Raw genomic sequence first — 24,389 nt, 5'->3', positions numbered from 1 at the left:
ATCATTTTTAAAAAAAGACTAGGTCTGCCCCAAAATTAGTATACATTTTTTAAAAAATTCAAAGCCTTTTACTTGCTGTAATAATAAAAAAGCAAAGGAATGAATGTACTAATTTCAAGTCCTTCCTAAGCATTCATACTGGCAAACAGCAGAGTGCCTGATATAAGGGAGTTGCGGCCAAAACGCAAAGAAAACATAGAATGATTCTAGGATTGTGGCCTGTAATCATATAAATTACGTGGAAAGAATGCCAAACTCAATCAGGCACTAAATACATTGTTTGAATTCAGGCAAGGGGTGAAAGGGATTACAGAATTCCATCTACTAAATCAGGTTGAAAGATTGAAAGAGTAAAATAGTGATGTAACTTGTACCCAGGGAAGAACTCCATCTAAGGTGTGGTAGCCTGGACTCTTAATAATATAGCAAAAATTTTTAACTTTGGAGAGGGGCTCAAGGTGTCAGTGACACCAGGACATCAAATTTCAGACCTGTTCAAAAGTCTCCAGCCAATGAACCATTAACTGCAGTTCCCCTTAGTTGATAATGTTTGTTAGGGGAAGTAACTTCAATTTGCCTAAAATGATGCTTGTTCCTTGAATGGATAGTTAAGTTCCTTGCAACACCAAGAAGGTCCAGAGTGCTTTAAGACATTAGGCCCTTGAGTAAAACCATTTAGATTCAAATTCTAGCTTCTTCACTAGGTGAGTGACCCTTAAAAAAAAAAAAAAAAAAAAGATTTTATGTACTTATTTGAGAGAGACAGAGAGAGAGAGAGCAAGCAGGAGAAGGGGAAAAGGGCAGAGGGAAAGAAAGATTCCCCACTGAGTAGGAAGCCCACTGGCTGCAGGACTCAATCCCAGGACCCTGGGATCATGACCTCAGCCAAAGGCAGATGCTTAACCAACTGAATCACCCACTAGGTGTGTGATCTTAAACGAGTTTTCGTACTTCTCAAACTCCGGTATCTCACTGTAAAATGGGGACAATAATAATAATTATCCTTTAGGATTATAAAGAATCAGTGGATTGAGCACAGCACTAGCTCAAGTAAACTTTTTTTTTTAAGATTTTATTTTTTTTATTTGACAGAAATCACAAGCAGGCAGAGAGGGAAGCAAAGGCGTGGGGGAAGCAGGCTCCCCTCTGAGCAGAGAGCCAATACAGGGCTCCATCCCAGAACCCTGGGATCATGACCTGAGCAGAAGGCAGAGGCTTTAACCCACTGAGCCACCCAGGCGCTCCACAAGCAAACTCTTAATAAATATGGACCATAATGTTACATTATCAGGTTTTGTTTTTGTGTCTTGTAATGATGACCACACTGTTCCATCCCCCTTTACCTAAGAAGTATTTTGAGGGAGTGGGGTGAAGAATAGCATAGGGCACTATGACCTAGCCAATTCTTACTATCCCACACTTGTCTAAAGCAGATTTGAAGGTGAATTAAACCATGACATGGAAATGGCCATTACATGCGGGTAACTGGTGGAGGTAACTGCCTCCACCATACACATTTGAGATCTCATGAGGTAAAAAAATTATTCAAGCTTCTCCACTGCTAACACCGCTTATACACCCCTCATTCCACCCTAAGGGCTTCCCAACATCTGCAGTACAAAGTACCAGGTCTTTGGCTGGATATTAAAGGCCTGCAACAGAGTTTGGTCCACATTTCCAGCCTACAAGGAACATCCCTGTGTTCAAATTCATTTCTTTCCCTCCCTTGCACTTCATAATGTTTCCTACATTAGCACTTCACCTTGCATTGATCTCTTTACCAGGACCACCCTGCATCCTCCCCAAAGAAATATGGCTTGCATTTTTTTTAATTAAAAAAAAGTCGTAAGGTGTCCCTAAGGACCCTGGGGGTAGGCCAGCATAACCCCAAAGTATTAGGTATCACTTGTACACGCAATTGTCAAGAATGCAAAGCCCTATTTAGAAAACAACCCGAGGGACGCCTGGGTGGCTCAGTTGGTTGGACAACTGCCTTCGGCTCAGGTCATGATCTCGGAGTCCCTGGATCGAGTCCCGCATCGGGCTCCCAGCTCCACAGGGAGTCTGCTTCTCTCTCTGCCCTTCTCCTCACTCATGCTCTCTCTCCCTGTCTCTCTCTCAAATAAATAAATAAAATCTTTAAAAGAAAGAAAGAAAGAAAACAACCCGAATTCCTCAGTCATGAGTGCCTGATTTGTCACTGAGGTTATAAAGAGATGAAACTAACAAACAAAAAAGAAGAAATGAGTTCAGTAGGGAGAACAAACTGGTGGCTGCAGAGGGAATGGGTGAAATAGATATAAGGGATTAGGAGGTACAAAATTGGTTATAAAGTAAGTAAGTCACAGAGATGAAAAGCCCAGAATTGGGAATATAGTCAATAGTATATAATAATGTTATATGGTAACAGATGGTGACTACACTTTTCTTAATGAGCACTGAGAAAGAGTTGTCCAATCAATGTTGTCTGCCTAAAACTAATCAAACACTGTATGTTAATTATACTTCATTAAAATCAGGAGGAGAGATGAAAAAGGAAGGCACAAGGAGAAAGTGAGTACTTTCTCTTGGGACTATCAGAGGAAATCTGAAATCAAGAGGACTCAGGGAAGGAGACCCGCTGGTGGGGAGTGGGGTGAGGCCGGTTGCCTTAGTGTCAGGGCAGAGAAGAGGAGCCCCAGGCCAAGAGCCAAAATGGGGGTCTGGTGGACACTTTATCTTTGCAGGAGTAAAACACTTATTTTTACTGCATAACGCAAACCTGACAAGAAAAGCCCTCCTTCGCATTTGGCCGCCAAACCACGTGGCATCCCTTCTCTACCCGTGACGCTGGGGTCAGGGTGGGGCCTCTACGGAATTTGTTCTTGGTGCGGACAGAGAATCGAACTTCTCCGAACCGCTTCAACACACGCACACAATTGCTGCCACTTCACATCCTTCCAGAGTGGGCAGAAAGGTAAGCTCTAGGCATTTAACAGTCTTACAGTAATCCGCGTCTTTTTCTAACTGGACGAGCTCGACTACTTTCCACTCCTACCCCAACAACCCAACAAACAGGACAACCCATTAGCACGCAAGCGCATTTCTTGCCGTAGCGCCAACGCGGGATCGGATCTCTTATCTCGCGAGAGTGGGCCGGCCAGTCTTCGTTGCTCTCGCCCCACCCCCTCCTTCTCGCTCGCTCTCTCCCATCCCCCCAAGCCAGTCTCTCTGCTGCGCAGCTCCCTTAGCGGTTGCCGCTGCCGGAGACGGTTGGAAGAACGGTTGTGGCGAGCGCTACACGAGGCGAGCGACTTCTTCCTCTTCCCGACCGACCCCGCGAGTACCGGAGTCGGCGTTACTGTCGCTCGACAGGGTATCTGAAGTAAAAGGGGGTAGGTTGGGCTGGTAGTGTCGAGAGCGGAGTCGGGAGAAGGACGAAAGAGAGACTGGGAGGGGGTGGGGTGTGTGGGGGGGGAAGTGTGGAGGTCGCCGCTCGGAGTCGGCCAGACTGCGCCTCCCAGGCGATCTCCCACTTCAGGGAGGGCGGCCTGCCGTGGGGAGGACTTGCTCGGGTGAAATTCAGTGAACGAAACTGAGGACCGGAGTGGGGGTCATCCAGCATTTCCCCTCTTTCCCTGCTGGTTTGGCCGCCGCCATTTTGGGTACGGTGGCGCGGCCACCTCGGCTTCCCGCCCTTCCCCTCTCTTAATACTTTTTGCCCTTCAGCTTCCGAAAACTGATTTAGAAGGCCGGGGGGGAGGTCAGAGCACCCCGGAAGGGATGAGGGTGGGGAACGAAGCGAGCAGGGAAAGGCTGGGCACTTGGGTGGGGGAGGTCCTGGGCTGGCGGGCGCGCTCCCGATGGAAATGGCGCCGGATGGGCCTGGCCTCCCACCGCGGCCTCCCTTCCTCCGCAGTCTCTGCTGGGCTACCGGGGCTGGCGGGACTGCGAGTGACTTCTGACGCAGATTCCCAAGATGAGAGAGGCTGGAGCTGGGGGAGGAAAGCCAATGGCGACGAAGGCGCTCAACTCCCAAATCCAGGACAAAGGAGGCAGACGGCCTCCTTTGTAATTCCGCCGCCCGGTGGCGAAGGTTTTAAAGCCAGGCTTGGCTGCCGGACGGAGAGGTGGGGATGAGGGGGGGAAAGGGGCGTACTCTCCTTAGCTCTCTGGTCTCTAGGGCCGCTAGATAAACGAAAGTCTCCGGGGAGGAATAAAGGACGCTTAGCCGGCCCTTATATTCCAGATTTGGAACTTCGAAAAAGAGTACGTACTCATTTTCCAAAGGGTGGTTTGTTTTTCCTTCTTCTCCCATTTATCTTAAACACTTGGTGGGTAATTGTTTTGTAAGCAGTAAAGCGGGTGACTTATCAAATAGGAATGTGAAATGGGCATATTTCAAATAGGTCGTTTAGGACTAGTTAACTGTGTTAGAGCTTTCTGAACTTTTGGGTGGGGGTGGGTGGTTTAGCAATGGTTTTGTGTAGTTTGGCACATACTCGGTTATAATTTAAGTAGGAGTTTTACCTTTGGGAAACAGTTGTTAAAATACAGTCAGCGATGGCATAAGTTTGTGTAGCAATTGAGTTACTGACTTTTCAATATTAAATCTCCAAAGGTTACATATTGTGCAAAGAGGGCGGTGGAAGAAAAATATATAAAAATACAGTTAGCGTTTATTTTCCTTTTGGTAGCTAAGCATGTTTTTTTATTTACTATAGGACTGTGGTAATATTTTGACCCAGAAAATAAGCCTACATAACAAAAAGAAAGTCCAGTCATGTTGTGTGATGATTTTTGGTCCTTAGAACACAAGAGAACTGGGTCTGTAATTTTCCTTGAGTAGGTACAAAGTGACAGGTAGCCTGAGAATAAGCTTCCAATAATAGCTGAATCCCTACAGGAACTCTGTTTTTTCAGCCTTTTAAAAAAAAAAAAAAAACCTCGTATTATTTAAGACGGTCTGGTTTGTGGTAGCATTTAGAAAAGCCCAGTTTCCTGTAAAATAGTACATGATAAAACCGCTTTCCTAATTGGATTACCCTAGAAACCTTTTTTCTGCCCTCTTTCTGCATCATCATCTGGAATCTGGAAATCCATCTGGTTGCTGATTGCCTTTATATTTTTAATAGTCATGTGGGTTTTTTTGGTGTTCTTATTTTGGTAAATAAGTGGCTGAGCTGCAGTAGGTGATGGTAACTTTGTTTTAGAAGAGAACTTTATAATTTTAGACTTCACCTCATTTTAGGTATTAGTAGTGTGTCTACTTTTTCTACTGAAAATTAAGGAGCAAGCACACTGGAAAGAGAAAATGATGTAAATTTTTCATTTTAGTTAGACATATCACCACTTTTTGCCAAATTCCGAAGTTCATTTTCATTTTTTTAGGACCAGTGGGGTACCATTTATTAAGTTATTTATTGGTGCATCACACCCTAACTACATATTATACTTAAGAAGATAGTCTGTGCCTCTGTGTTACAAAGGAATTTGATGTTTCATTTGATTTTTGTTAAGAGGTGCTTAGCAGCTTTGAGATACAGTTCACAGACCATAAACTTCATCCATTTAAAATCCTACATACGTGGACTTTTGTGACTGGCTTCTTTCACTTAGCATAACTTTTAGGAAATTTTAGTTCTGTTCAGAATTGACTACAGTTATCCTAGTTCAACAGCTGGTATTTTTAATTGGTGCTAACACTTGGCAGTCTTAAAACAATTGAGATAGTCATGACGATGTTGAAAAGAAAGGTTGAAATGGATTATCCTGAATAATTAGTAAACTCTGGGTAGTTCCTAGACAGCTTTATTAACATATTAGAGCAGATGATCTTTTTGTATGCCTTCAGAGTTTGTCTTGGTTTTCTTGAAGTAGAATTCTACAATCAAATTTTGAGTTTTGAAGAAGTCTAGTGTGGCTTTATGTTTTGTGCTCTTAAATGCCTGTGGGGTGGAGAGTCATCCTATAAATAGTTTGTCTTCTGAATCTGGTTAATTTCTCATCAACTTAAAATTGCGTTAACAGTACAGTGTGTGTGGGTTTTTTTTTATAGACTTAATACTTTGTTTATAAGTGTCTTTGGTATGGACTGATCCAAAAATCAAAACTAGTTTGCTTGCTTAGTGTTTCTTGGAAAGGGCTAAATTTTGTAGTAAAGTTAGTTTCCATCCTTTTTTGTGGTTTTTTTTCCCCCAGTATCTTTATTGTAGAAAGAAATGGGCTAAATGATAAAAAGTATCACATTAAGGTCTTTTCACAACAGATTGGTTTTGTTAAATACTTAATATTTTCCGGGAGGAAGTAACATGTGATGTTACCTCCTCTCCATTTACTGTTCTATTCTTGAATTGTCCTTAATAAGAAAGAGTTTTTGTTTTGTTTTAGTTTTTTGTTTGGCTTTTTTTTTTTTTTTTTTAAAGCCAAACCCAAACTGATTGAGGGTCTACTTGTTTCGAAACTACTCCAGAACAGTATTTTTTTTAATCTAGCTAACACGTGCTGTAGTAAACATTGCCCCCTGCCCCACCCAAATCCTAAGGAGTCTTGAAGCCTTAAGCCTGTGTTTACTTTGGAAGCCACTTGTACCTATCCTTACTTGCTTTCAAGACTCAGGATACTTTTCCATCCTTTTAAGGTTCATTTATTTATTTTGTGGTCTATTGCAGTAATTTTACAGGAGGGGCCCTTAAAATCCAATAGCAATGGCTGTTACTGACTGATTACCATGTTGTAGACTGAGCATTTTAGGTCTTAAAACAGTCTGGAGAGTTACGGGCACCACTGCTGTATTTTAGAGCTGAACATAGAGGTTAAGTTTGCTTTAATCAGTCAGTGAGTGGCAGAATAGGGATTCAAAACCAGATTCTCTTTCTCCCTTTCTCAAAAAAAAATTAATATGTTGTTTAGGTGCTGAAAATCAGTTGTAACGTTTGATAACAAAAATCATAGCCATCCCACTTTGGATTTCTATGTCTAGAGTGACTCTCGGGACTTTTAAAAAGCAAAACAAGTATGAAAGTTGATTTAAATGCAGAGGTATTTGATTAATAAGCACATTTAGAAAATTTCAACATTAGGCTATTTTGAATGCACATATTCTAGGAAAAAAATTTTTACTCTTTGCAGATGCTCCTTCTAACAGTTGGACCGATATAATTAGATGGTGTGAAATCAAGTATTAGTGAACACTGATATGAAATTATCTTGAAGCATAAAGGAATCAAGTGAACAAATTGTTTTGTTTACAGGGGAGGAGGTGGTGAGGGAAAGGTTTGAAATACTCAGGTGAGTAGGATTCCTACAGCTGTTTAGTGAAATTTGTAAGGTCTGGTAAGTTTTTGCAGCTGAAGGACTTCTGCGTTAGCCTCTTTGAAGTGTTGTGGAATTCTAAAAGAAAGGATTGTTGTTGTCTTTTGGGAAGGGAACTGGGTGTGGATGGGTTCTTTCTGGAGGGTTAGGAGGGCTTTTCACTGTACCCTAAAATACTTCTTGAATGTGAATGTATTACGTATTTTAAAATTTGTGTTTAAATGTAAAGCAGTGAGTGAACTGGTATTGAATGTACTATCTCCAATAACTTCCCAATAGGTGGCTTCAAAAAACACCCATACTGTTGCAAAGCATTCACTTTTGGGTGGAATTTTACCTCAATTTTAAAACTCACCTAATTAACTCATTTTAAAACTGGCTTTTGAGGAGTGTTGAGATTTAGTTAAAACAGAGTTGAGAATTTTTCCTCCTTCAAAAACAATTTTATGTGTTCAGAACTAAAAGTGCATCTAAAAAGACTTTTTATAATGCCATTTTTCTAACATCAAAAAAAGTACTCTCTGAACTTCTGGCTTAGGCTCTTTCTGTGAATGGACATTGGTGCAGTGTGCAGCTTTGGAGTGATTAAGTTTTTTAGAGTTTACATAACTCAGATGAATAATAAGTAAAACCTGGAGAAATGTGAATGAAAATTAGATGAGGGAAAGGCTAGAGTTGATACAGATGAGAGAGTCAGGAAATAGGGAGAATCTGAAGACTGATACTGGAATTGTGTAAATTTTCTTAAGATTGGGCATTACATAAAATTTGGTCCTTTGGAATTGGGTACTTTTGGAGTTTAGAAGGGTCAGGTATCACTGACTTTTCCCAGTCTTTGCCTACCCCAAAGTGGGAAGGTGTCATGTTGCTGAACCGTGGCATTGTCAACAAGCCATATGTTACATTTCCTGTTGTGCACCACTGAGTGGTGTTTCTTCAGTACCTGTAGCAAGAGTATATTTTGATTGACTGCTTTATGTGCTTGTTTATTTTTTATAGCATTTAAATCAAACGTTATTGAGATGGATTGGGTTATGAAACATAATGGTCCAAATGACGCTAGTGATGGGACAGTACGACTTCGTGGACTGCCATTTGGTTGCAGCAAAGAGGAAATAGTTCAGTTCTTTCAAGGTACCTCTAGTATTAGTCAAAGTTTAGTAGTATTTTAATTTTATATTTTTATTGTATTACTCAGTTTTTAATTTGTAAGACCCATTTGTTTTGGGGACTTTTTGAGTATGATATCTTGGTTAATGTATTAAGTTATGAAATATGCTCCAGTTAATACTGAATACAGAATGTGTAGAATATGTAAAACCTAACTAATGTGCAATAAACTTAATTGAGAGTAATTATGTATGATGAAATGAACCATGAATTATCATATGGAGCATAGTTAAATTTAATTTAGCTTTTTAATGTATTATAGGTGAGCTTTTAGTGTGTAATTTAAAAAGACTGGTTGCAAAAAAAAATGTAATCCAATAATATTTGAAAAAAAATCTTCCGCTTGTATTATGGGGTGATGGGAAACTTAAGCTTTTTTGTTTTGTTTTTGTTTTGTTTTGTTTAGACTTGTTTTAAATATTTGATTCAGATGGGAATGTTTCAGCCTTTAACACTGTTCCCCTTGATGGGGTTATTTGTCCTTGGGTTAAAGGGTTGGAAATCGTGCCAAATGGGATAACATTGACGATGGACTACCAGGGGAGAAGCACAGGGGAGGCCTTCGTGCAGTTTGCTTCAAAGGAGATAGCAGAAAATGCTCTGGGGAAACACAAGGAAAGAATAGGGCACAGGTGGGGATGGAGAGTTTGGGATGGTGTTAAATTTTTATTTTTGGGGGTTGTGGGTCACTATTGCTTAATGGGGGGGTTACAATAACATTTTTCTGGGGTAGTTTAAAAGAATTGATAATTATCTAAATTTAACTTGAAAACTACAGATTTGGGTGGGGAATTAATGCTAATAGTTTGCTTAAATTAAAATTAGATTGTTTCCATTTCTCTGTAGGATGTTGATAAATGCTTTTGTATAATCAGCTGTTTTCTCTAAACACCTATCATGTACTAAAGGAAACAAGCTAAAAATATATTTATATTACATGAATTGTTTTCAAGTGACTAATTTGTCTATGTAAAACTTAAATATTAATTATTTAAGTTTGTAGGTATAAAAATGTTAATTTATGGTGTATTTAGGCAATTTAAATTGGGTTATGTATCTAGATGTAGAAAAACTTACTGAATTTTTGCCCAATATCTTACTTATTCTAATACATTTATGCTGAAACCTGTACCTTAAACATTTTTAAATAGGTATATTGAGATCTTCAGAAGTAGCAGGAGTGAAATCAAAGGATTTTATGATCCACCAAGAAGATTGCTGGGCCAGCGACCGGGACCATATGATAGACCGATAGGAGGAAGAGGGGGTTATTATGGAGCTGGGCGTGGAAGTATGTATGACAGAATGCGACGAGGAGGTGATGGATATGATGGTGGTATGTGTATCTAATGAACAAAGGTTCTGTTGTCATTTTCTTAATGTTCCTGACACTTTGTCAAGAAATACAGAAATGGCAGTAATTTCAGTACCTACTAGGTTTTAAAACCTGTTCATGAAAATAGCCAGCTATGGGACTTGATTGATGCACATATTTGCACCTATATAAGTTATACAGAAAGTAAAATGAAGATATTGGCATATTTTGACACTTTTTTGTTTGACATCAGGATGAAAGTTAATTTTGATGTCCTAAATGTACTCTAGGATTTTTTTTTATTTCCACTGATTGTTACTAACTGCTGCTTTTTTTTTTTTTTGCGTGCACTGAGTTGGAAGTTGTAAACTTGTAAAAATAATATAACTAGACTACTTACCGCAAAATGATTTTATAAAATCGTTTATAAAATTTATCTCTTAAAAATGTATTCATGTATTTTCTCATTAAATTACACAGGTTATGGAGGTTTTGATGACTATGGTGGCTATAATAACTACGGCTACGGAAATGATGGCTTTGACGACAGAATGAGAGATGGAAGAGGTAAACATATTAAAGACATACTCATTTTTAGGTGAATGTTAAATATTTTATACAACATTTAGTGGTGATAATTGGTGACTTCTATGAAATTGACAGATTGAGCATATTTCAGTGCATACCTGTGTGGGGCTTTATATAGATGTATGCTTAAAGGTAAATTCTTGATTTTGATACTTATATCAACTCCTGAGATTAATTGGTCAAAGAAAAAGGTATAAATAAGAAAAGGTATGTATCAGGAGTAAGTTTGTTGAAATGCTTTACTACATGTTTCAGTGGATTATAATTGGACATTTTATTCTCTTAGGTATGGGAGGACATGGCTATGGTGGAGCTGGTGATGCAAGTTCAGGTTTTCATGGTGGTCATTTTGTACATATGAGAGGATTACCTTTTCGTGCAACTGAAAATGACATTGCTAATGTGAGTGATTTTAGTAATTTTATTAGTAATTTTAAATTTTTATCCTGGTATCTAATCTTGAAGTGTTCTTAATGTTCTCTTTTTCTTTATAGTTTTACGTCAAGTGCCTTTAATAGGGAAAAATATACACACTCTTATCTATACTGGTTAATGAATATTTTTTTGTCCATTGTATGCTGACTTACCTAGGATTCAAGGAAGTAGATTCATAAAATCCAGTTAAGAATTTAGGGAAAAGATTTATCAGCATAGAGTGTTGCCCTTGTGTCAAGTTTTGAAAGTGGAAAATGTACAAAGCGAAAAAGGTTTAGTTGTTTGGTTCAGCTTTGTAACTACAGAATGATTACAGTTAGAGGAGCTGTGAAAATAATGGGAATAGATGCTACTGCTTGCTTAAAACTGGTTGGTTTCAAGTTGGTTAGAGTATCTGCGGACTTCAGCACATATGCATCTAGTCACACCCATTCATTTACCTATTGAGTAGTTGCAGTAGAGATCTAGGGACCTGCAAAGCCAGGACTAGTTACCTGGCTCTAAAAGAAATGTACCTGTAGATCTTACAGGGAACTCATTGGTCCTAAGTTTCAGGTACCTTTTAGGATCCCTTTAACCTGATTAACTTGTGATTTACAACTAAGTGATACATTTTAGGGGTATCCATGTACAGTTTGTGTCAATTTGTCAAATTCCACTGGTCTGAATCATAACACCTAAATTCTTTGCACATGTTTCTAAGTCTCTGTTTACCTGTTTATCCTTCAAACGATAATTGTGAAATACTTCCTTGGGAGGAGTAGGAACGGAGGACTTGATTCTCCTCCCTTTCAATGGTAGCATATGAGATGTTTTCATTTGTTTAGAGTAAACTGTGCTCTGGGTTAGATCCCCTCCCCCATTATCACTTAGCTCTCCCGCCCCTTTCATTTAGCTTACTTTATTTTTTTATTTTTAAAAAAAGATTATAGGCATGTCTGGGTGGCTCAGTCAGTTGGGCAGCTGCCTTTGGCTCAGGTCATGGTCCCGGTGTCCTAGGATCGAATCCTGCATCGGGCTCCTTGCTTGACTGGAAGCCTGCTTGTCACTCTGCCTGCCTGTGCTCGCTATCTTAAAAGAAAAGGTTATATTTATTTCTGTTTCATTCAGCTAGCAAGCAGAGGGAGAAACAGGCTACCTCATAAGCAGAGAGCCTGATGCAGGGCTCCGTCCCCGGACCCTGAGCTGAAGGCAGACGCTTAATCAAGTGAGCCACCCAGGTGCCCCCAACTGAGTTTATTTTAAAGAAATAATTTTTTTGCATTTTCCTCCATGTTTATGGTCCTAGAATGTTCGTAGTTGACTTGTTAGCTTTGCAATACAAGGCAGTAAAAAGATTTGTTTTAGTGAATGAGGGAAAACCAAGGTATATGGTGATTTAATAAATGTTTTCTCTTATTTAGTTCTTCTCACCACTGAATCCAATACGAGTGCATATTGATATTGGAGCTGATGGCAGAGCAACAGGAGAGGCAGATGTAGAGTTTGTGACACATGAAGATGCTGTAGCTGCCATGTCTAAAGATAAGAATAACATGCGTAAGTATCCTTGGCTTGCTATCTAGTTTCTTAGGTGTGAACTTGTTTATAAAATAACATTTGTAATTTCTCAAATGTAATATGCTACAAGGTTTTTAGATAAGTAACCCTTGGTAGTCATTGGGACTGAAACTATATGGCCTCTAAGAAGTTAAGATTTCATTCGCGGGGAGGGAGGTTGAAGAGTTAATTCATACTCAGTACTTAACAGGTTATCTAAGCTTAAGTTATTAAAGAGGGAAAATAGATATATTACTAGCATGTTCTTGAGTTCCCATGCCATTTGCAAATTGGGACTTTTTAACCCATTCATCAAGTTAGTTGGCTGAGTTATTTCTGTATGCCATCAAACTGGTTTTAAATCATTAAATTTTACCCAGACCAGTGATTCGTAAACCTGGCTACACACAAATCACTTTGTAGTAATCTTTCATGGACATTATTTTCATGACATGATTTGAATTCATTTCTTTAGACGTGGAATGTATTTTAAGCAGCACAGTAACTGGTTCCAAAATAAGGAATCAGCCCTTTTATAGATAAGGGAATGGAGGCCCCAACCACATTTTACGTTTAGCCTTGTACAATTTGAACAAAACATGGTAGGTTAGGTTTTAGCCTCTGGTGTTCATCTTATCACTGCACTAGGAAGTATGTAAATATATTCCCAGGGTAATACTAGCTTAATTAATATTAGCTAATTTTCATTTTATTGATAAATTTTGATCCATCATTCCTTCCTTATTACTCTTTGTCTTAAAGAACATCGGTACATTGAACTCTTCTTGAATTCTACTCCTGGAGGCGGTTCTGGAATGGGAGGTTCTGGAATGGGAGGCTACGGCAGAGATGGAATGGGTAGGTAAAGTTTTTTAAATGAGCAGAGTTAACACATGTAGCAGTCAATCTCACTTTTTTTTTTTTTCTTTTTTTTTCTTTTTAAAGATAATCAGGGAGGTTATGGATCTGTTGGAAGAATGGGAATGGGTAACAATTACAGTGGAGGATATGGCACTCCTGATGGCTTGGGTGGTTATGGTAAGTGTCATTGGTTACTGTGGTTTGATATGTTAGTCCCCATGTGTGTAGACACTTGTTTAAGTTCATGTATTATCATCAATGAAGTATGTACTGATAGTTTCTAACAAGTTGTTTTTGTTGTTTTTGTTTTTTAAGGCCGTGGTGGTGGAGGCAGTGGCGGTTACTATGGGCAAGGGGGCATGAGTGGAGGTGGATGGCGTGGCATGTATTAAAGCATAACCACCAACATAAAAGTCCTGACAATAGCGTCTGGTCTACTAGACTTTCTTACAGATTTAATTTCTTTTGTATTTTAAGAACTTTATAATGACTGAAGGAATGTGTTTTCAAAATATTATTTGGTAAAGCAACAGATTGTGATGGAAAAATCTGTTTTCTGTAGGTTTTATTTGTTGCATACTTTGACTTAAAAATAAATTTTTATATTCAAACCACTGATGTTGATACTTTTTATATACTAGTTATTCTTGAGGATGTGCTGCTTTCCTAAGATTTGGGTTGATGTATTTTACTATTAGCTCTACAAGTAGTAGTATAGTATAATTGTAGAGGACAATGGTTCACCTTTTCATAAACTACAAGTCTTATTAATAAGCAGACATCTGGAATAGAGCTTGGAAAATAGTGTAACTTTTTTTCTCCTGGACAGTACTGTAAATATAAAAACCTAAGGATGAGTGTAGGTGGCTTCAGGAGTGTAAATTCAGCTAATTTCTATTTTAGTCATTCTTTTCAAATGTCATTTATCAGGCATAGCTATAAAATGTTGAAGATCTTGAGGTACTTGGATTTCTGAATATTCATAATTGTGTTACCTGGGGATGAGAATGTTGGACGTTTAAAATTCTAGCCCTAGATTTTAGAATAAATTCACTCAGCACTTGACTGAAGTACCAAAAAAATGTTTCCAAAAAAGTGATAGTTGTAAGTTATCTCAAAATGTCTTAGACTAGCTTAAGATTCTCAGTGACATGAGAATCCAATATAAGTACAAAAGTATTTACTGTGGAGTATAATTCTCACAGCTGTATTTTCAGTTTTTCTGCCCAGTATAGCATATGGTTTCTCAATAATTGTATAAATGATTAAACAAATATAAGAGACCAGTCCATGTGATAGTTTTAAAATGAGAGTTCTGGAAGTTGGATTTTGCATTTGATCTCTGGAGTTTTAGAGCCATTGTATTAAAAAATACTATGTGTAGCAAGGAAAAGGTGCTTTTTACTTTTAATCCCTTTGATCAATATGGCTTTTTTCCCCAAAATTGGCTAATGGATCAAAATGAAACCTGTCAATGTGAATTCAGTTATTGACCTTGTTACTTGTTTTTGCTAGAAATGTTATTAATGTAATAAATATCAACGTGGGAGATAATAGTGTGGCCTCTGTCCTAGAATGATTTGTGTCGGTTACTGATTGTAAATCAGATTGGTGGACGATATTCTAAGGGAACATTAGACAGAGTGACACCTAAGGAGTGATTTCTACTGTTGCAGAAAGAAGAGGTTCCATAGGCGAACACAGTTATCTGCTAAAGCAGAGATCCATCTTAATGTTTGTACCCCTCCTAAGTTAATCCACTTACATATTAGGCTAATACCACTTACCTTTTTTTTTAAAGGATTGTATGTGATTTCCCAGGACCTGCTCTATTAAAATCTTTAAGTAGTAAAGGTATAAAAAGTTATAAGTGCAAGTTGCCCTTTGAAGGGCTAATTTTTCATGTTTTATTTGGTTTATAAAACTCACATTTTAAAACATTGCAGAGTAGAAGAATTACAGTCACAATTCCTTGGCACTATGATACATAGCATTACTGTGGGTAGTACTGGCTAGACGAAGAAATGGTATGTGAAATTCATGAAGATAAATACTTTCAATGAGGGCAGATCTTGAAGATTAGAAAGTGTAGGTTCACAATACAAATGAAGTTTTACAACAAAATCCAACATTTAGTATAAATAGCTTTTATTTTTTTTTTTTTTTTTTTTTTTTTAAAGATTTTATTTATTTATTTGTCAGAGAGAGAGCGAGCGAGAGCGAGCATAGGCAGACAGAGTGGAAGGCAGAGTCAGAGGGAGAAGCAGGCTCCCTGCGGAGCAAGGAGCCCGATGTGGGACTCGATCCCAGGACGCTGGGATCATGACCTGAGCCGAAGGCAGCTGCTTAACCAACTGAGCCACTCAGGCGTCCCTATAAATAGCTTTTAAATAAGAACCGAAACTAAATGAAGCAAAGTGTATTGGTATCATAAAAGCTTGACTACAAAAAGCCCAAAACCAGTGGTGATAAACAGGAGTTTTGAATAAGAAAGAATTTAACGGGGAACTGAAAATCATGGTTTATTTGTTGAATGAAACCCAGCTTTGGGATTTAAGCAAAATCACATTTTAAAGTGTGTATTAATAAGCACACAGTAATAAAAAAAACACAGTATTTGGAACTTCATAGTTGCTTATTCTCATTTTTAACAATCATAAAAATGTTAATCATCCCATCAGTACAAAACAGTTCAAGAATATAATTCTCTTGACAGCATTTCTGTCGGCATTCAAGAAAGACCACCTAAAAATCTGTACAGCAGGTTCTAACTGAAGACCTCAAAAGCTAACGGGATTTGGAGAAAATAAATCCTCAAGTAAAATACTGATTTCATACTTTGGCAATTTAGAAAATTAAGCCCCAGTGAAAGTATATATACTCTGAGGAAAGGATCCTGCAGAATAAGTAACCCCATTTTAGGTGGGTGGGGGGCATGATTAATTTACTAAATGTAATGCTCCTAGGAGTAATCAAAGATTCCTATCTGACCTGTTTGAAAGGTTCACAGACTTAAAGTGCATGGCTAAAGTTAACACCAAAGGGGCGAAAAAGGATCTCCTAAGTGGTGATGCTATTCATAGGATTAATGAGATGAGTAACCTTTTACATATTCTTGGTGTGCTACAAGAATGGTAAAATGGGATTAGTGTTTGACTCTTTCATGCTGGAAATAGACCATGTATTTCGTGGCAGGGCTGAGACCACATCTTCATCTGCTCAGGATCCTGGCTTGGAGGCATTCAGTATAGGGTGAATTTTTAATTACTCAAATTCCATCAAAGGCAAACTACTTTAGATTTCTCCTTTGATGCTTAGAGGAGAATCAATCAGGAGCCTGTAACCCCTTACTATTAATAAACATTTTTTTCTGGGGATGGATTTTTTTCTTTCTAAGAGGTGTTGAGCCCTCCCTCAAGTTTGGTGAGTTAGGTATAACGTGGAAAGATGTGTAAGTAATAATTTAAAGACTAGTTCAACTTCCCTCTCAAAATATGGAAAAAGTTGAGGTAAAATAATACCTCTTTAACCTACTATATCTGAAAATGCCAATAAATACATTGATTAGAGGAAGACCAAAAGGAAATTTTTACAGGATAAAATATTGGCCTCTTCTAATGGAAAATGGACAAAGGAAGTGGGGCAGAAAGGACAAGTTATTAAGGATGAAACCTTAGCAAGCTAATGAAAAGACTGTTGAACTGGAATATTAATACTTGCAAATAGCTCAATGTATTTCTGATCTGAGAACTGTGATCTTTAAAGTGCATTAAGAAAATTACAGGCACCATCAAATACTTGACAATTTGCAGAGTAAAAGAATCTGAACCCCTATTTTTAAGAAGGCCTTTACACAATAAGGCAAATGTGTGTTAGCTCTGCTATCTGGCCTTTTTAGTGGTGTTACAAGTTACACAACTATTACATCAATTAGGAATTAAGTTATTTTAAAGCATGCCCTGTTGAATGTTCTTTTTGAATAACAATGAGCTATTCTACAGCTTCTAATTCCCATGTGCTGTATATGTGGAAGATAAAACTGGTACCAGTACGGTCTGAAAGCTGCTTAAGAAGGGCTGACTAAATACATCATGTACATGGTTCATACACTGACCATTCATTATAGGTACTTTCATACACAAGGACTTAGTCTGGAGTCTTATGGCAAATTAGACGAGCATCTCTGGATCAGCAACGCGTGACAGGAATCACAAACCCGTACCGGCTTTGGTGAAGAAGGCAAAGGCAGTTCGTTGTCAGAGCAAGCGTTACAGAAAATTTCCCCACAATTTCTACAGTGGTGCTATTAAATGGAAAAAAAAAAAAAATTAGAAGTCATGTTTGCATCAAGTCCTTCAGACTCACTTCCTATCTCCCTTACCTTTCTCTTAGAAAGTGAGAATTCTGTTTCACAAAGTTTACAATGTGTTGCTTCCTTGTCTTTCAACCAAACCAGTCCCTAGAAGGAAGAAGCATGAAAATTAATGCTAAAGTTAACATTAAAAATTATACATGTGAACATTTTCAACCAAAAACCATCTAAGAATATAGAGATGACTTGGAAATGAGTCCTTTTCTTTGAGAGATACTGAAATAGTTGGGAGAATTAAGTATGTGTGGGATTTGCTTCAAAATAATCTGGGTGAGGGAGAAGGGATAGTTGAATATAAATACAAGAAAGGCCATATGCTGTGAAATATTGAAACTGGCTAATGGGCTAGTTTTTTCTCTGTACAACTGTTTGGACATTGCCATTATCAAATGTTTAAAAACTTAATGGGGGGGGGGGCACCTGGGTGGCTCAGTGGGTTAAAGCCTCTGTCTTCGGCTCAGGTCATGATCCCAGGGTCCTGGAATCAAGCCCCACATCAGGCTTTCTGCTCAGCGGGGAGCCTGCTTCCCTTCCTCTCAATGCTTGCTTCTCTGTCTACCTGTGATTACTGTCAAATAAATAAAATCTTAAAATTTATTAATGGGAATATTCTTTAAGAACAAAGAGCCTTAGAGGTTATCTAGTCCAACAGTAAGGATACATTTTCACTATGAAATACATATGAGTTTGGCAATATGCATTCCATATACCACAGTCAGTCCTTAAAATCTGAAGAGAATTTGGAAATCACGTTAGAATTCATTATTTTAGAGGAGACTTCACCTTAAGTTTTACATGGCTATTAATTCCCTTAAATTCTGTAACACATGTAATGGCTACTGTGTAGATGAGTAGAAATTGTATGTATTGTAAGTCATTAACAGGTGAGAACATGACTCCTGAAATTTCTAAATTGATCTTAGGTCGGATCTTAACCGACCTAAGATCCTGGGTAGGAACATTTTTTTCCCTACAAAAGCAATTCTGTATAGAAGACCCAGGTGAAGGAAGTCTTCAGTGCTTCTGTTTTGTGCCATCACATGTTCCATTTTAAAACAGTCAGACTAAGCCATGTTGCTGCTGCCAAAGAACCAAGTACAGCTGACCCTTGAACAAATGGGGATAAGGGGTGGCAGCTTCCACATCAACAAAAATCTGCATGTAACTCTTGATTCCCCCCAAAACTTTTCATTTAATAACTTGTTGACCAGAAGCCTTACCAGTAACAGTTAACATACATACTGTATATGTATTACATGTATTCATATACTATTGTATTCTTAAAATCAAGCTGGGGAGTGAGGGGCAGGGCCTGGATAGCTCATACCAGACACACCAGTAAATAATCAAATGAACTGTAGAATTTCTTTAAAACTAAGATGGGACCTTAAAGATAATCCAATGCAACTTGTTGAATGCTATTAAAAAGGAAAGTAACTTCCCAAATGTCCAAAAGCCATCTAATGGAAGCAGCTTTGCTCCCTGCCAAGCTATACCTTAAGGGATGGAGAGCCTGCTATGAAGCAAATTTCCAAGCAAAAGTAATCTTTCTGACATCAGGGCTTGGTCTTGAGAATTATTTTTTTTTAAGATTTTATTTGACAGAGATCGCAAGTAGGCAGAGAGGCAGGCAGAGGGAAGGAGGGGTAAGCAAGCTCCCTGCTAAGCAGAGAACCCAATGGGGGGCTCAATCCCAGGACCCTGAGATCATGACCTGAGCTGAAGGCAGAGGCTTTAACCCACTGAGCCACCCAGGTGCCCCTTCCAGAATGTTTACTTTTTTTTTTTTCTTTTAGAATTATTTATTTGGAAGAGTATATGTGGGGGGGGGGGGGTAGGAACAATGGTAGAGGGAAAGAAGCAGGCTCCACTGAGCCCAGAGCCCAATGCGGGGCTTGATCTCACAACCCCAAGATCATGACTCAAGCCAAATTCAATGAAAGTTTGATGCTTAACTGACTGAGCCACCCAGGTACCACTAGACTTTTTTTTTTTTTCATTTGACTAAACTTACCCTTCTCGTCTCCCAAGGAGAAAAGCTATACAGTGCAGGGTAGGCCTAGTGTGTCAGCTGGAAGAGACCTCAGAGATCAGTACCTACAGCTCCCATTTTACAAATAGAAAAACCTGTCCAGAAGGTTAAACCTGTCCAGAAAGCTAAAGTTGCTTCCTCAAGGAAACAGCTGTTTTAAAGCAGAGTCAAAACTAAAAGGGAGCAAGCTATTCCTCTGTAAACATGGCTATTATTCTCTGCCTAATTCCAGAATGTCAGCGACCCAACCACACCGTGCCAAAAGGATAGAGGATCCTTCTCTGGAGAAACTCAGCTGCCTCAGAGAAAATTCCTGTAGATACTAACATAATTTGGAGAGAGTACCCAGCAGTTTGCTATTAACAGATTCTCTATGGTGAGGCCTACCAGTCTACAAAAACCCATTCCCATCTACCCAACCACCACCCACAGGGCTTTTCAAGATTTTTTGTGCCTTTACTGAAGTGGAATTTTCCGACATTTAAGGAATAACAGGCATGATGAGGTACTTAAGCCAAATAAACCCAGGAAGGGAATTCAGAAGGAAGAAAGGTGGTAGCAAAAGAAAAACTATAACGAATATCCTCAGAGAGAAAATGCAGGATGCCATTTTTAAAAGGAAAAATGAGTAAATAAGGGCCTATTAAAAATACGGTAGAATTAAAAATTCTCCTAGAAAGCTGCACATGAATCTAACCAAACCTTTACATTTAACTTCCAGTTTACAGGCAGTAAGAGAACAGAGGAACAAGTTTAAAGTTACTGTGGGCCAGCAGATAAAATCCAGAATGTAAGAAACTCTGTAGGACAGCTATCCTAGACCATCAACTGGTCAACAGCAAGGACAAAAAAAATCCAGTCAAATATAAATCAATTTTCATACAGATCAAAACAGAGAACACATAATATTTTGTTGAAGACAGACATAAATGATAAAACTACAAAGAAAAACAACATAATGATGAACACAAAATAGAGAATTATTAGTATAAGGAAGAGAATGTAATCAGGGAGCAAACATTCTATTATAAGCTAATCAGAGTATGCCAGTGTTATGTTTTTTTTAAATAAGTGTTTGGTTTTTTTAAAAGATTTTATTTATTAGAGAGAGAGAGCAAGTGTGAGAGACAGGATGAGAGAGAGAGGAAAGAAGGGGCACAGGGAGAGGGAGAAGCAGACTCTCCACTGAGCAGGGAGCCTGACACATGGCTCAATCCCAGGACCCTGAGATCATGACCTGGGCTGAAGGCAGAGGCTTTAACCCACTGAGCCACCCAGATGCCCTATGCTAGGGTTTTTAAGTTATATTTATACAGTTATATATATGGTATGTTTCATAATGAAAAAACTTTTACAGAACTTAAATGACAGTTGGGCAGACATCCCTACCCATCCAAAAAAATGTGAGAGCAAAATAAAATGCCTATACGCAGATGCACAAATTCTTAAAACCTTTGTGTTTTCAATTCCACATTTTCTAGGAAGCTACAGAAGGACGCATTTCCCAAAACAAGGGAGTAAGCCAAGAAAGACATTAAAGGGTTCAGGTAACAGGAACTCTAAAATATAAGCGAATTCTAAAAATGGCAGCAAAGGAAAATATCAAGACGGGGGGGGTGACCAAATCTGACTGAAGTAGAAGAGTGAAGAACTCCATGAGGGGTGACTCCAAGGGAAAAAGAACCTGATTCATTTTGCCATAGGAAAGCTTTTTTTTTTTAAATATTTTATTTATTTGAGAGAGCATGAATGAGAGAGAGCATAAGCAGGGTGAAGGGCAGAGGGAGAAGCAGACTCCCCACTGAGCAGGAAGCCCGATATGGAACTCAATCCCGGGACTCCAGGATCATGACCTGAGCCAAAGGCAGATGCTTAACTGACTGAGCCACCCAGGTGGTCCAACATGGGAAAAGCTTTAATCAAGAAGCATGTTAGGGAGGCACCTGGGCTTAGGTCATGATCCCAGAGTCCTGGGATTGAGCCCCGCATGGTGCTCTCTGCTAGGCAGGGAGCCTGCTTCTCTCTCTCTCTCTGCCTGCCTCTCTGCCTACTTGTGATCTCTGTCTGTCAAATAAATAAAAAAAATTTTAAAAAAAGAAGCATGTTAGGGGCGTGCCTGGGTGGCTCAGTCGGTGGAGCATCTGACTCTTGGGTTTCCGCTTAAGTCATGACTGAGCCCCTTACTGAGCCCCGTGTTGGGGCTCTATGTTCAGTGTAGAGTCCGTTTGTCTCTCTCCTTCTGCCCATCCCCTCCCCTACTACCACACCCTCTCAATAAATCTTTTTTTTTTTTTTTTTTTTAGATTTTATTCGTCAGAGAGAGCGCGGGCAGGGGGAATGACAGGCAGAGGGAGAAGCAAGCTACCCACTGAGCAAATAGTTTCATGCAGGACTTGATCCCAGGAACTGGGATCATGACCTGAGCTAAAGGCTTAATTGTCTGAGCCACCCAGGCATCCCTAAATAAATAAAATCTTAAAAAAAAAAAAAATTATAAAAAGCATTTGTATAAGAAAGCTCAAATGCTCTAATACAAAACTTTATTTTTTAAAACTCAATTTAGTTAACATACAGTATAATAGGAGTTTCAGGGGAAAGGCAATTATTAATTCCAGAGGGAAAAAGAAATAGTTCAAGAAAGCAAGCATAATCACAATACACTACATGGCCCAGCAAAGAACAACATTTAAATAGTCAAAGAATGGAGAGTAAATGAATTACATGAAAACTTAATTACACTGGGAGGACAATGAAGAGCAAACAGACCAGGGTGAAAGTCAGCAAAATTTCTCATCCACCATCTTAACTAGGCTATAGATAGGTCTAAAATAGCTCTTAAATAAGTGAGCGAATAATATATACTGCCTATTATTTAGAAATAGGGGGCAAAGCCGGAAGAAACAACTGAAAGGACTGGAAGTAGCTCCCTTCAGGTGGCAGGAGCTAGGTTGGATAAGGGAGGGGGGTGAAGAACAGAAGACTGCTACCATTCTTTTTTAAAAATTCTTTCTAGCACTAATTGACTTTTTTTTTTAAAAGATTTTATTTATTTATTTGACAGAGAGAGATCACAGGTAGATAGAGAGGCAGGCAGAGAGAGAGAGGGAAGCAGGCTCCCCGCTGAGCAGAGAGCCCTACGCGGGACTCGATCCCAGGACCCCGAGATCATGACCCGAGCCGAAGGCAGCGGCCCAACCCACTGAGCCACCCAGGCACCCCAAGCACTAATTGACTTTTTAAAGTATTTTCACGTAACACTGCTAAAAAAACAGGATGCGAAGCTGTGTGGTAGGAGGCAATCTCACTGAACTACTCAGAGAGAGAATATTTTGTATTGTAGAAGGGACTCTGTGTCCAGATGCATTCGGAACCATATACTCAAACACTGTACTAATCACTTTTCTCACATATTAACCTCAATATTCAAAGCAACCTGCAAAATCATATGCCCATTTCAGAAGCCATTCAGAAGAAGAAACAAACTCCATGAAGGTATGACTTGTTGCCAGTCAAACAGACCAGCACAGGAAATCAAGGACTCTTGAAGACAAGATTCACTATCAGGACATGCTGCACAAGAAGATAGAAAAAATTCTTTCCAAGGCCATTTCCAACATGATTACTGACTGATTCTAGAGATGTAACAGGGAAGAGTTGGATCCCCATCATCCCGGACACCTGTCTGGGGCATGTGCCTCTATAATCCTGGGATTCAGGAACAGTACCTTAGGTTGATACAGGGCTTTACCTTCTATTGGAGACACACATATATCCCTACTTTCCTACTTGAGAAAGAGTTTCTACTCACCTGCAATGCTTTGTTGGCTTCTTTTATATCTTCTATTTTAAGTTTTGATCTGAAAAGATTACAAATGGGTCCGTGTGTCAGTAAATATATTAAACACAGAACATCTAGCAACTCACTCAGGTACTGGTTTTTCATAGGATATAAAATTGTATATACTAAATGATTCTAATGATCTTCTTTGACTAGTGGGATTATATTTTATATTTTCCTGTATTTTCAAAAAGAAAAATGGTCCTTTTTAAATTTAAAAAATTGCTTTAGCAAAAGAATATTGGCATTTTCATGTGGCTATGACAATATCAGTAATAGCATTTACTGTAAGCTCACAGTGCACCAGACATGTTATATGACCTTTGCATGTATATGCTCATTTAATCTTCAAAAAAAGCCCTAACAAGTTTTTTTTAAGATTTTATTTATTTATTCATGAGAGACAGAGAGAGAGAGGGAGGCAGAGGGAGAAGCAGGCTCCCTGGGACTTGATCCCAGGACCCAGGGATCATGACCTGAGTCAAAGGCAGAGGCTTAACCAACTGAGCCACCCAGGCGCCCCCAAAACCCACCTATTTTTTTGAAGATCAACCAGAGGCAGCTAGGTGGCTCAGTCTGCCTTCGGCACAGGTCATGATCCTGGGGTCTTGGGATCGAGTCTGGCATCTGGCTCCCTGCTCTTCAGGGAACCTGCTTCTCCCTCTCCCACTGCCCTTGCTTGTGTTCCCCCTCTGGCTGTCTCTCTTTGTCAAATAAATAAATAAAGTCTTAAGAAAAAAAAAAAAAGATTAATCAGTATCGATAAAGTGAAGCCTGATGAGGTTTCATTACTCATAACAGGTCACAGAGGCAGTAACTGGGGAAGCCAGGATTCAAACTCTGTTCTTTGTGATGCTAAAGCCCACGCTAGCCATTATACACACTATTTCTCTACCAGATGCAAAAGAACGGTAAGAGTGGGAATATTAAGGAAAATACAATTGTG

At 39.0% G+C, this 24,389-nt stretch overlaps 2 protein-coding genes across 12 annotated transcripts in view; one reads left to right on the top strand and one right to left on the bottom strand.

Moving 5' to 3' along the window:
• The first annotated feature begins 2,832 nt into the window (after nucleotides 1-2,832).
• On the top strand, nucleotides 2,833-14,757 carry HNRNPH3 (heterogeneous nuclear ribonucleoprotein H3). 6 transcript variants are annotated; one of them, XM_059170103.1, is made up of 10 exons: nucleotides 2,833-2,956; nucleotides 8,293-8,427; nucleotides 8,957-9,095; nucleotides 9,615-9,799; nucleotides 10,259-10,345; nucleotides 10,653-10,768; nucleotides 12,205-12,340; nucleotides 13,103-13,198; nucleotides 13,286-13,378; nucleotides 13,517-14,757. In XM_059170103.1, exons 2-10 carry the CDS (start codon nucleotides 8,316-8,318, stop codon nucleotides 13,591-13,593), a joined length of 1,041 nt encoding a protein of 346 aa, XP_059026086.1. In that variant the 5' UTR covers nucleotides 2,833-2,956; nucleotides 8,293-8,315; the 3' UTR covers nucleotides 13,594-14,757. The 6 variants fall into 6 exon arrangements, with proteins under 6 accessions (XP_059026086.1, XP_059026085.1, XP_059026088.1 ...); XM_059170102.1 differs by lacking the exon at nucleotides 2,833-2,956 and adding an exon at nucleotides 3,222-3,355; XM_059170105.1 differs by lacking the exon at nucleotides 2,833-2,956 and adding an exon at nucleotides 3,241-3,374 and having other exon boundaries at nucleotides 9,615-9,754.
• Nucleotides 14,758-16,462: 1,705 nt separating this feature from the next.
• The window catches only part of RUFY2 (RUN and FYVE domain containing 2), a 55,199-nt gene continuing 47,272 nt past the window's right edge, over nucleotides 16,463-24,389 (bottom strand). For all 6 annotated transcript variants that reach the window (XM_059170095.1, XM_059170094.1, XM_059170097.1 and 3 more), the window contains 3 exons: nucleotides 23,414-23,462; nucleotides 17,583-17,660; nucleotides 16,463-17,504 (listed from right to left, as the gene is read on the bottom strand). In XM_059170095.1, coding sequence (XP_059026078.1) covers nucleotides 17,361-17,504; nucleotides 17,583-17,660; nucleotides 23,414-23,462 — 271 coding nt within the window. In that variant the 3' untranslated portion in view covers nucleotides 16,463-17,360. The remainder of the gene's footprint in view (nucleotides 17,505-17,582; nucleotides 17,661-23,413; nucleotides 23,463-24,389) is intronic.

This window comes from Mustela lutreola, chromosome 4 (assembly GCF_030435805.1).
Source record: "Mustela lutreola isolate mMusLut2 chromosome 4, mMusLut2.pri, whole genome shotgun sequence".
Classification (NCBI taxonomy): domain Eukaryota; kingdom Metazoa; phylum Chordata; class Mammalia; order Carnivora; family Mustelidae; genus Mustela; species Mustela lutreola.
Note: the sequence above shows the minus strand (reverse complement) of the source record. Positions and strands in the feature narration are given on the sequence as shown.